Raw genomic sequence first — 13,616 nt, forward strand, 5'->3', positions numbered from 1 at the left:
ACAGCAAAAACGTCTCCAGCAAGAAGTTGATTATTTTAACATGAAAAAGGCAGAATGGTTTAATGATCTAAGGTTTCAAATGTTTGAATCCAATAATTAGTTTTAAAAATATGAAAAGACCTTAGGTAGGCTAGATATTAAAGGCATTGCTACAAAGTATTTTTATTCGATTAATATTTAGTATTCCCTTAATATACAAGAAAATATAAAGTTGAGAAAGAGGAAGTAGAAAGGCAAGTAAGGCAATGTGTCCGTCCTAAGGAGGTATTTAACCTAAAAATTCTGTCTGGTTTCCCCCTTATTTTCTGATCCTTTTAAAAAATTGTTTCACAGTATAACAAAGTTATACTGAAGAAACTATGAACATTTTAAAACATCAGGACACGTGTTTTCTATTATTCTATGTACTATTATAGCACCAGTACATGAAATTAGAATTGGTATAACTAATATGCCATGGGAAACGATTGAGCAAATATAAACTGGGCATATTCCTTCCAAGAACTCCTAAATACACCTCATAGAAGAGTAAGGTTGCATGAAACATATCATAAATACATATTGGTTAAGATAATATAGTATAACTATCCAATTTATGAGTATCAGAAGTATTTTAAAAATTTACAATAATGAATCTGAGTATAATTTAATTCTATAAAGCATTTGATTCCCCAAAGTCTCTTTGAACTAATTGGGATATGTTAGTGTGTTTAGTTTTTAAAGTATTGCTGCCCATAGTATGACTCTTCCGATAAAATGGTGAATGTTAAATTGATATTTGAAAATGTGGTCCAAAAGTGTTCAAGTATTTAGTTTATAATTTTGTGAAGATATTGGTTTCTTATTCAAATACATCTGTCTCTTTGAATCCAGATTTGGCTCTTTCAAAGTAGTGACAAAAGCATTGTATACCTCAAATTTAACACACTGACTGCCACACTAGAAAAAAAAATTTTTTTTCCCTGGGGCCACAGTGTTTTATTAAAACAAAATGATCCTTTCTAATTTGTTATTTTGTATGATTTTCTGTGCATGAGTTATATGCAACACAATTCATATTTTTAGAATTAAATTCTCAATATTAACTATAACAATAAGAACATCAACAAGTAAGATTTTCATGGACCAACTGCAGGGTTTTGCTTCACAATGCCCAGGGCTTGAAACTAGCCTGAGTTAAATACAACTCACATGGCAGCCAATGTGTTACGGCACTACCAATTTATGGCTGGTGGGATTAAAATACATCACTAAAATTTTATTCTATTCAGACATTCCTGTTAAGAATAATTATGAGTATAATTTTCTTCAGATATATAGACTTTCCTAAGGATAATATTCTCATATTAAACTCTGAAACTCAACTGTACATATTCGAAGACTGGGTCAAGGTGTTTATAACAATTTTATTTCTATGGCACTGTGTCAAACCCCGTAAAATATTAGTGAGTTAATAAAAGCCTTAAAAAAGAATAATCTTTGAAATGAATTAAATGAACAAAGTACCTTTCAACAATAATACAATTAACTTTTTCAGATAACATACATTCATACTTATATAATATAAAAAAATACAAGGAAAATACATTTAAGAAATAAAGCGCACTAAAATCCAATAACTAGTGGTCAAATATGGTAAGCTAATGGTCATATTAAATTATTCTTTCAATCATTCAACCAATAGTTATTGGGCTCTTCTTATGTATAAGGTACCAAGTTAGGTACATTAGATACAATGATGGGTAATTCAAACTGATCTCTTACTATAGACTCTCTTACTTTTCTCCTTCAAAACTGTTTGCAAAAAGCCATTGAAGAATACAAGTTTTCCAATATTAATCCTGGTTGTATATCTTTAATCTAAAACATGTTTGGTTTTCCTATATTAAACAGGTATAGTCAATCTTGTACTCTTCTTGGTACTTATGTGAAAAAGCATAAAATTTTTGTCAAACTTAATCATGATATTACCTTTATCGGATAGGAAAATCTCTGCACAAGTTTAAACAGCTTTCAATTATTTTAAAGTATAGCTATTTCCTCAGTGAAGAGTTATTTGAAATGATGGAAGTGACCCTAAATCCATAATAATGCCTACCAATTAATTACTTCACAGATTTAAAAAAAATGAAATGTCATCAATGACTGTAATTAATTTTTGCAAAGTAAAGTTTTTCAAAAGACTTTGAAGAGCATTGCATTTGGAATAGTGTCTTCTTTATATATGTAGAAATATAATGTATATTTATATTCTTAGAAAAGTAATGATTAGAACAGCTACAAAATACTGATGAATATTAGCAGTCCCTAATAAAAGTCCTATTTAATTTACAGTGACTATTTAACTTGAATAAGTTGACTTGGGAATTATTTTGAGAATAAAATTTTAAATTTCTATTAAAATTAGAGACACAAGAAATTTTTTTTACATTTAGGATTATTTGTAGTGCCTTAAAGTGTAGTGTTAATCACCAAAAATGTAAAAAATATTTCACTTAGGAGTACCATTAAGAGACATATTTAAATATCAACTGGAAATGACAAAATTGAGCATCCTACAGAGGAATAAACTAATTAATAACATACAACAATCTTATACAGAATCTCCTTAATGTACCATAGCCAAATTTGTCAGTCACTCACAAAAAATCTAAAAGGATAATTACTGAAATGATTAAATCTTGCACTTACCAACCTCCACAACACTAGAACAGTTGGGATCTGTGAAGCCATCCGGACACTCACAGGAAAAGGAGGCACCACCCAATTCTGACAAACAGATACCTCCATTTTCACATGGATTGGGATCACAAATATCACCTGAGGAATAAAAAAACAGAGATTGACATCTTTTTTTTTTGTCTTAGGCATTGAAACATAATAGTTCACACACCCCACTGATGTTTCTTTGGCAAAGTCATTTTACTACTAAGATTTACACATAGCCCTTTTGAAACCATGAGCATTTAAAAAAATAGTAAGCAACATGATAAAAATTAAACTGTACAATTCAAACACTGCATCTGAAAACTCTTAATACAGGTTCAGGTTCTGTCATTACATGCAAATGAAATGTTGTCTGATTTGTTAAAAACTGTTAACCTAAATATCTGTGGAAGGCTGGTTTCATTAATTACTCTAATAAAATACCCTCTCTGTATCCACGTACTTTGCTCTTTAACTTTGTAGTTCGTCTCACTAAAGGGGTAGAGTTTATTTGTAAATCCCCAGAGTCTAGGCTTGTCCATGTGACTTCTTTCAGCCAGTAAGATGTTAACAGACTTGAAGCCAGCAGAGATTTGAAAACGCACTTGAATATATCATTGTCTCTCTTGGAACCCTGCCACTGCCAAAAGAATAAATTCAGGTGAGCTTGCTTGAGAAAGGTGAGAGAAACTTGGAAGGATAAGAGAGAAACTGCCTCAGAGAAGTAAGTTGTGCCATAACAAAGACCTAAAATATGTGGCCTTGGCTTTGGTAGTGAGTGGCAGATGAAATCTGGAAAAGCACTAATGGAATGGCTACACAAGGCTAGAAAATGACTACTTATGATATGTAGAGAAGCAGTTGGTAAAGCTGTCCCCTGAGGTAACTTGGGAGATAGAAAATGCATGTGATGAGCTTTGGGATATGAGTAATGAGATTTCCAGGCCAACTGTTAAACTCTCAGTTGGTTCCTAATACCTGCATATGATAAAAGTACCACAACACAGAGACGTGCTAAAGAACCAGTCAGTTTGGAAGTAACGAGAAGTAATCTACAGGGACTGGGCACAAATTATTTCTCTTGTGCTAGAGAATACAACTGTTTCTCTAGGCTCTCAAGCTAGTGAATTGTCAAATCCAGAAAGACATGGCCTCAGTATAAACATCAAATTAGGGATGTGTCTATAAACATGTTTTTGAGAACATTTAAAATAATACAAATGGATCATGAAAGACCTTGTCAGCTAAATAAAGAGCTTCTACAGATCTTAAAGGATTGTCCCTGTGCAGCCTAACATACCCAAAGTGACCCTGATTAAGTCCAGAGTGAAAAGCAGGCTTCAGACAGAATTGTGGGTGTTGCTTTATTGCACAAAGAGGATTTGAACCAAATCCATAAAAGCCCATTCAGTTTTTAAGGGAGCTTTGTAGGTGAAAGTGCCACCTCCTGGACTAAAAGAGAATGAGGATTTTCAAATTTTAAAAAAGCATCTGGGCCCCAACTTGCTATTACTTTGCATTCCTTAGGAACTTTATTTGTTTGTAAGAACTTCATATGAATTATTTCACTTCTTTAGATTATTCACTTTAAACTGTCAGAAAAACGAAAATAGAGGTTAAAGTTTATGTCAATTTTTTAAAATTTCAAAATATTAATATTAAGGGTTACAAATGTTTTAGGTTACATGGATCACTTTTGTAATGCTTGAGACCCAGCTATAGGTGTGCCCATCCCATCAACAGTGTTCATAGTACCCATTAGGTAGGTATTTTTGCTCTTCCACTCTCCCCCCTGGTTGATTTCCACTGAATTTACTTCCCTCTGTGCACATGTGTGCTTATCAGTTAGTTTCAAATTAATACTGAGTACATGTGATGTGTTTTTTTTTTCCATTCTTGAGATACTTCACTTAGGAGAATGGTCTCCAGTTTCACCCAGATTGTTGCAAAAGGAATTAATTCAACTTTTTTATGGCTGGTAGTACTTCATGGTATACATATATCACATTTTATTAATCCACTAATGAATCAATGGGCACTTGGGTTGATTCCACATCTTTGCAATTGTGAATTATGCTGCAAGAGACATTCAAGTACAGGTGTCTTTTGATGAAAAATCTTCTTTTCCTTTGGGTAAGTGCCCAACAGTGGGATTGCTGGATGATATGGCAAGTCTACATTTATTTCTTTGGGGATTCTCCATACTGTTTTCCATAGAGGTTGTACTACTTTGCAACCACCAACAGTGTAGAAGCATTCCTTTTCCTTTGCAGCCGTGCCAATATCTATTGTTTTGAGACTTTTTTTTTTTTTTTTATTTCAGCTCATCATGGGGGTACATAAGTTTAGGTCATATACATTGTCCATGTCCTGCCTTTTAATAAAAGCCACTCTGACTAGGGTAAGGTGGTATCTCATTATGGTTTTAATTTGCATTTCCCTGATGATTAGTGACCTTGAACATTTTTTCATATGTTTATTGGCCATTTGTCTTTCTTCTTTGAGAAATTTCTGTTCATATCTTTTGTCCACTTTTTAATAGTGTTGTTTTTTTCTTGCTGATTTGTTTGAGTTCTTTCCCTTTATTAGATATGTAGCTTGAGAATATTTTCTCCCATTCTGTGGGTTGACTGTTTGCTCCATTGATTGTTTCCTTAGCTGTGTAAAAGCTTTTTAGTTTAATCAAATTCCATTTAAAATGTATGTATGTATGTATGTATGTATGTATGTATGTATTTTTGTTGTTCCATGATTGCCATTGGGGTCTTAGTCATAAATTCTTTCCCTAGGCTGATAGCTAGAAGACTTTTTCCTACATTTTCCTCTAAAATTTTTATTGTTTCATGCCTTAGATCTAAGTCTTTTATCCATCTTGATTTAATTTTTGTGAGTGGTGAGATGTAGGGGTCCTGTTTCATTCTTCTGCATGTGGCTATCCAATTTTCCCAGTACCATTTATTGAATAGGGCTTCTTTTCCCCAGTGTACATTGTTGTCTGCTTTGTCAAAGATCAGCTGGTTGCAGGTAGATGTTTCATATCTGGGTTCTATGTTATGTTCCATTCATCTATGTCTTCATTTTTGTACCAGTACCATCCCATTTGAGATACTATAGCCTTACAGCATAGTTTGAAAAGGCAGATAATATGATCCCTTCAGATTTTTCCTTTTTCCTTAAGATTGCTTTGGCTATTCAGGCTCTTTTCTGGTTCCATATGAAGCGTAAAATTATTTTTTCTAGATCTGTGAAGTATTACATTGGTAATTTGATGGGGACTGTATTGTATTTGTAAATCACTTTGGGTAATATTGACATTTTAACAATGATATTCAGCCTATCCATGAGCATGATATGTTTTTCCATTTGTTTGTATCCTTTGCGATTTCTTTCCTCAGTGTTTTATAGTTTTCCTTGTAGAGAACTTTCACCTCCTCGATTAAGTATATTCCTATGTATTTTATTTTCTTTGTCGTTATTGTAAATGGTATTAGGTCTTTGATTTGACTCTTGGATTGACTGTTAATAGTATATAGAAATGCTACTGATTTATGTACATTAATTTTGTATCCTGACACTTTGCTGAAATTAATCAATTCCAGGACACCCTTGGTGGAATCTTTGGGGTTTTTTAGATACAAGATCATATTGTCAGTGAGGAGAAACAGTTTGGCCTCCCTCTCCCCAATTTGGATACCCTTAATATTCTTCTGGATTACTCTGTCTAGGACTTCCAGCACTGTGTTGAATAGAGGTAGTGACACTGGACATCCTTGTCTTATTCCAGTTCTTGGGGAAAATGCTTTCAATTTTTCCCCATTCAGTATGAAGTAGTCCCAGTAAAAATTGATTAGAATTCTCTTGACCCTTCATAGAGGTAGCTACAGACAGGGAAAGCAATGCAGGCACTGTTTAATCCCAAATCCAGTTAATAAATAATAGATAATGAAACAAGAAATTAAAATCCTGCAAATCACTACCCATCCCCATCCCCATCTCTAGGTAATCAATCTAAAAGCAAAGATGTTATTGTTGAAATTTCATAGGAAGAGTCAATGACCAGTTTAATGTGAGATCATGCCTCTATGCCTTTGGTGTAAGCAAAGCAGCACAGCTTCATAACGTCGGTCTAACAACACTGTCATCTACTAACTCCGTATATTGTATGAGGGTGACTATTAACACCCAAACTTTTTTTTTTGATGACATATCTTCCATAATTCCACGTATTTTCAATAGTACCAAAAAAAGGAGCCACATTCCCTAGTCCAGAATCTGTGACGGCAGCAATGTTAACAGATGAAGGTAAATTGTAGATGATTACATTGATTTACTTACACTGACCGAAACAATGTCTACAAGAGAACAGCAAGGCATGAGCAATATCCTCAACATTCTCAAGCATACACGTTTGATATTTACATATTTATCCACAATCGAGAACCTGCCATTTGGATCCCATTTTCTCCTGTAGCATAGTATATTAATTAGCTGAGGTAGGCATAAAGTCCTGACATACCCAGGGGGTATGAGGTCAGCATTTCTGCTCCCTTTCATTGTCTCACCATTGTGAAGAGTTTTGGGTACCTTCATAAACCTTTCTTGGCAGCTGCGCTGCTCTTTATAGATGATAAAACTAAATCTAGTTGGTTTTCTACCAGGTGTGTGTGCCACTCATGTAATGTAATGTGGTCAAAATGAGACAGAACTATCTGTTCACCTCTCATTATACCTTACAGGTGCCAGCTGTTGTTTAGCTGACCTGTTTTTCTCTCTTGTCCTTGTAGCTTTTGTTCTTCATTTTTCCTTCTGTCTACTCATTTCTAATACACTATAAAACTTGTGAACACTTATTTTTTATCTTATCCGCATCATTGACAATTACATAGTGTCTTTTTGAAAGGGAGAAAAGAGGTAATAGATTTCACCAGAATGTACAAGGTAGAATCCAGATGACATTGTGAACAAATTGATTTGGAGGTTGAAGGAGAGTCAAAAATATGGGTTGATTTCTAGAGTTCTTACCTATATTATTGAGTAACCATCCTTCATAAGGTATTAATAATATAATGGGTTCAGTTTTAAAGAAAGTATTGTATTTGAAAAGACTGTGGGACATCTTTAACAAAAATGTCCAATTAACATTTTAATAAGCAGTTATGGAGTTTGAGAGGCTTTGGGTTAAATATGGATATTATTAATAAGACTAGATTTCAGTAAGACTCTTTAAAAAGAGGGCAAGGGAAGAAAGTAGAGGGGACAGGTGCCGAGAGGGAAGAAGAGGGGAGGAGAGGGCCTTAGGCACACCAACAAGTAAGCGGGGAAAGAACAGGAGAGTCTTCAAAACAGAAAAAGAAGCCAATTAGTGCTAGACCCTTCCACTCCAGTATAAATGTTCAGTTTATTTAATTGGTGTGTACCACATCAAAGTCTGCCTGAAATTAATAAAGGCTCCACATGTAACTGTTCTGGGAGGACAGGGCCAGCAGTAAGCAAAGTTTTGGTCTTGGCCAAGTAGAGGACAAACAACCAACATAATCAGGGTTATTGTAGGTTTTGCTTTAAATCTATTCCCCTATTCATTACCAGCATCCCTGTGTCAGATGGGTTCTCCAGAAAGTAGATGCTAACATGAAGTTACTGGTGTAACAAGTTTATTGAAAAATAATGTATGTCAATAATACAATGAAGAGGAAGCAGAAATGGATAGCAAAAGCCTCAACTTGTGACAAAGGTCTGACACCAATGAAAAGAAAGGAAAGAAACAGGGGTAGGGGCAGTAGAAGCAGGATTGAGCAGGGAGAGCCTCAGTCTGTAAAACAGATTTGACAAGGTCTTGTCCAATGCTGAAGGGAGCTCCAGAGCAAAGAGGAAGGAATTCCCCTAGGGCAGGAATGACCAGGTACTAGTGCCCTCACCCTGCTTGATCATTGGCTAGAGGCAGCCCAGGGAGAGTGAGACTCTAAAGCTCAAGGGATTCTGAAAGTTCTGCAGGAGGCTGCCAGCTGACTTGCAGCTGGACATGTTCTTTCTTGAAAGGAAATTGGAGCGGTACAGCTTCATGGATACTACAATCCTCCTTCACTCTCAAAACTCTCTGGGTTTGGATGAGTTATATGGTCACTCTTGTCAAAATCACCATATCTTAGGCTGTTATTTTCTCTACACAGCCATTATCTCAGTGGTTAGTACAGATGTGGACTGATATCTTTAGTGATAACAAACTCTCTCTGGCTGGAATTTCATGTCTAATTAAAATATACTGTAGGGACTTCTGATTCCCTGTAATTTCAATTCATCTGAGGCAGTATCAGCTCAGGTAAGAAACCCTGACTAAAATGCAATCGACCCCTGGCCTTCAATGATTTTTGTCTGTTTATTTCCCAGTATATATGTTGGTAGAGTCTTTAAAACTCCAGTGACAACCAGTACAAGAAGTTAGGCTCAATAAAGAAAGTAGGACAATATAAGATTTCATGGCTCTTTATCCCATTGTCAGCAGGCTCCTAATATATACATCTGCATATTGTAATGTGTGCAGCGTTATATCTTGATGTTTCTTGGCTGGCTGGCCTCACCTGCTTTAGATTAGGACAGATGTGTTTAATTTGATTCTAACTATGTTTTATGGTTCCATCTGCAGTTTATGGCAGATTCAGGCAAATTAAGCTGATGTCGATTTGCCTTTTGGCAATAGAATGAAGCAATTATTTTTCCCAGGGGCAAGAAATCATTGCAGGCTAAATTTAACTTACTGTTTGCCTGTTCTTTCCACCCCTTCTACAGGGTTCTGATCGGACTGGATGATTCTGCATATGTTAACCATTGGCTTCATTCTTCTCATCTACTTCCTACCTGTTGCCAGTCACCTCATGTTCAAGGTAATTCAGGAACTATCTTATTTCACTTCATTATCCAATTGCAATACATGATCTTTTAACCTAGACAGCAAAGTATGTAGGCATCTATAAAATGCCATGTAGTACTGCAGAAGATAATATAAAAAAAACTAGAAAACTAAAAACCTAAAATCAGTACCTTTATGACTGATGTACATTTTCTGTGAACTCAGAATACTATTATGCAACTTCTAATGCCATGCAAAGACAAAAATTTTATGTTGACACTACTCTGAGAACCAAGCAGAATAGATAGCTGATTTTTTTCATTTATATTTAAACTCTTGGATGGTTTATGTGCTCAGCTGTTTTTATATGTTAGTGTCTGCTTCTAGTACACATATCAGAGAATCAGTGATTCATTTATCACATATTCATATGCCAGGCACCACATTAGACACCAGGAATACAGCTGAGATGAAACACATAAAGTGTCTTTAGTCTTTCAGTTTATACTGTAGTGGAGGAGATGAATAATGAAAAACTTACAAATAAGCAATGTATATACCCCAATGTAATAAAAGCCATGGGGGAGGAGAATAGACTAATAGAAAAATAGAAAATAGAACTGGTTACTTAGGATAGACAGTCAAGCAAGACCTTCAGTTGAGTTGAAAATTGAGGATAAGCATGAGTCAGTGATGTTAAAATCTAAAGAAGAGCATTCTAGGAGGAGGAAAGAGCAAGTGTTCAGTCCTATTGATAGGCAAGAGAGATATGAATTCAAAGAACAGAAAGGAGGCCCGGGTACCTGGTACACAGTAACAAAATGTCATTAATGTTTATTGCCAACAATATAATTTTAATAGAAACTGATTTGTAATTAAAAGCCCAGCATTTGATTCTCTGTGCTCATGGTAATCAAGGGCATTTCTAATAAACTTATTCTTTATATGTATTAAACATCTACTGAAAATATACTATTGTATTTACAGGCTAATGTACTTATGTATTTACATGGTGATATCGCTCTTGCAGATTAATGTATTTACATAGTACTGTTAATATATTCATGTATTTACATAGTTATATCAATTTATTAATAACATATTTAGACAAATGCAAGCTTCTCTGTTTTCTCTGTTCCTTTGCAAGTTCTGGCAGCCACTTGGAATATGTCTTCACCATCATTCCTGCCCTTTCTCCATATTTGCAAACAAATTTGTGTAGAGATATAAAAGTAAAAACGAAAGAGTGGTAACATATCACTCAAACATGTTATCTCACTACTACAAGATACTATTTGATTTTTTCAACAGCTCAACAAACTACATATTTATATGTGGGAAAGTGAAATACAGAGACCACTGGAATTCATGTCCCATAACTATGACAATGCAGCTCTGTGTATTACAACCTCGTTTTCAACTTATTGCTCTCCCATTGAACTTGAAAGCTATACTATCATTTCACCGAAAAACTGAAAGAAAATAAAAGCTTTGCCTTCGGTTGTACAAGTCAGAACAGTCAACTAACCTGTAAATAGAATATTTTGCAAAATGAGCTGACTCTACTATACAAGTCAGTAATAACTCTAGTTAAAATGAGATAAAGTTCATGAAAATTTGCATATTCAAACTGATAAAACTGACAGAAAATGTTAGCACCCTTATGACTTACTGTCTGTGAAATTGAGTGGAACAAAATAAATGTCATTTTTTTAATCAGGAATAGGCCTCACAATTTACTTTGGTGCCTCTTCAGAGATCATTGTGTTGAATATTGAAATTTCATTTGTTCTCCATTTTAATGAGTTTGAGACATATATTTTGATTTAAAGCCTCTCACAAACTAAAGCTTATGAGTGTGGTCAATATAAATTTTAAAAAAATTAGTTAAAAAGATATAATCTGATTCTTACCTTCACATATGCTTTAAAAATAAATTCTAATTATTGCAGACCATCCTGCAATTAGGAAGAGTAGAGAAAGAGACAAGATACAAATGCCAATAGGATCAATATATCCACATTAATAGGATATGGCATTTTACTGGTAAATCATGGGACATCCTTGTAATAATACGAGACCATCCATTTCTCTACCTCAGTGTTCATAGAATCCAAAAATAACTATATTCAGTAATGGAAGACACAAATCAAATAAATGAACAAAGAAACCTCCTAGACTCACTAAAATTACAATAATGCCAATTTAAAGCAGGACATCTTTCAGCTATTATCCAGTGGTTTACCTCATAGTTCTGAAGATTTCTTTCTTTTTAGGTAAGTTTTCAAATGCTAAGGTCATACTGAACTAAAAAGAATTAGAAGAAAATCATCAACAATTGTTTAGTATTGACTGTTTGAATTTAACATCTGATGACATGAAGTTTCAATCAAGGCCTATTGGATAAAAAGACAAAAATATTTTGGGCTCTAACATTTTGAAAGGAAATCTCTTTTGCATATTTTGTATTTTAAAACACTCTGGAGAGTCTCTTAAAATAACAGAACTTAGAGTTTTTAGAATTGAAAGGGACATTAGAGATGATCTAATCCAGTGGTTCTCAAACTTTGCTGTGTCTTAGAATCACCAGGGAGCCTCTCAAATACCTCATGCCCAGTCCAATTAAATCAGTCACTGGGGGTAGAACCCAGCACTCTACAATTTTTAAAGCTTATCCAAATATTTCAATTTATTAAAGAAAAAGGAAAAAGGAATAAGGAATAGGATAAAGTGAGGAAGGACAAAAACAGAGGTAAAGAGGAAGGATGGCAGGATGGAAGTTTAGTTGACATTTTTCTGCCTATAATTAGGAGAAAGGCAAATGAGGAAAGGTATTTATCTGAGTAGCTTTCTTTGGCAATTCACTATGAGTTATGAAAAAATCATTTTTAGAAATCTAAAATTGGCAAATCACAAATAAGGGCAGCCACCTTGTTAAGGACAATAGAATAGCTACTATTTAATATTAACATGTACTGAATACCTATAAAATAATTAGCTGAAATCTTATAAATAACCAGAAAATTCAACCACATAGTAGAATTCCCAAGTATTTTTGACTATATTATTTCTGTCTATGAAGAATACCCATCCAGTCATAAGTTAATATTTATCAAAGCCCATCTATGTGCCACTAAAAGCCATAATTACTGCATATATTATGGGGCACACAGTAGACAAACACTTCTTTTCACAGAGTCTAACAAATTACAGAAATAAGTTGACAAGCAGTTACCACTGCATGTTAGGGCCAAGGAAGCACAAGAGGGGGCCGCAAATTCAGAACTGAGAGGAAGGCTTCTGAGAGCAAGTGACCTTCAATCCGAGACCAGAGTGAGCACTAGTGTTGCTTATTGCTGAGCGTTCAGGTTAGCTAAGGGCCAAGAAGTATTGTTTTGCTTTAGAAAAGGCAATGTTCCTTGATGACCTAGATAAAGGCACATTCACAGGAGTGGTGGGCATCAATGCCAGCCTGCAGTAGGCTGAAGAATAAAAGGGGTTGGGGCATTAGAACTAATGACTCAATTCTTTCAAGAGTTAGACAAAAGCATTGCAATGTGTTATGTGGGACATACCACTGTGACTAAGAAAGTCAGGCAGGTCAGACTTGGAATCCTACTCTGCCACTCACTAGTTATTTTGTACCTCTAAATTGTTGTTTGCCTGTTTGAAAAATGTCAATTGGTAAAGATCAAATGATACAATGCATGTTACAAGCTTCGTAAAGTTCCATGTCATAAAAAGTGCTCAATAAATGTTAGTCAAATAAACATAAAAATCTGGTGGGCCAGAAGTTGGAAATGTATTTAAAATGGCAGAAACCTGATAGTGTTTTGGTGCTGATGAGAAGCAGCTGCTAGAAAAGAAGAGGTTAAAGATAACAGTAAAGAGGGAATAATCAAAAGGGTAGAGAGTGTTTAAAAAATAGGATGGATGGGTCCTAGAACAGGAAGGATTCAGCTTTGACTTGAGGAGGAAGACGATGTAATAAGAAGTTTGGGCCTGGATGCCTGTATGTTTGTAGATGCTGAGACACAAACTGAAGCAGTTCCCATCTGATGTTTGT

The 13,616-nt window shown here is 34.7% G+C and overlaps 1 protein-coding gene across 2 annotated transcripts in view; it reads right to left on the reverse strand.

Moving 5' to 3' along the window:
• EDIL3 (EGF like repeats and discoidin domains 3) overlaps positions 1–13,616 on the reverse strand; it is a 388,195-nt gene that overhangs the window by 265,753 nt on the left and 108,826 nt on the right. For both annotated transcript variants that reach the window (XM_045565716.1, XM_045565717.1), the window contains exon 2: positions 2,692–2,820. In XM_045565716.1, coding sequence (XP_045421672.1) covers positions 2,692–2,820 — 129 coding nt within the window. The remainder of the gene's footprint in view (positions 1–2,691; positions 2,821–13,616) is intronic.

This window comes from Lemur catta, chromosome 12 (assembly GCF_020740605.2).
Source record: "Lemur catta isolate mLemCat1 chromosome 12, mLemCat1.pri, whole genome shotgun sequence".
Lineage (NCBI taxonomy): Eukaryota > Metazoa > Chordata > Mammalia > Primates > Lemuridae > Lemur > Lemur catta.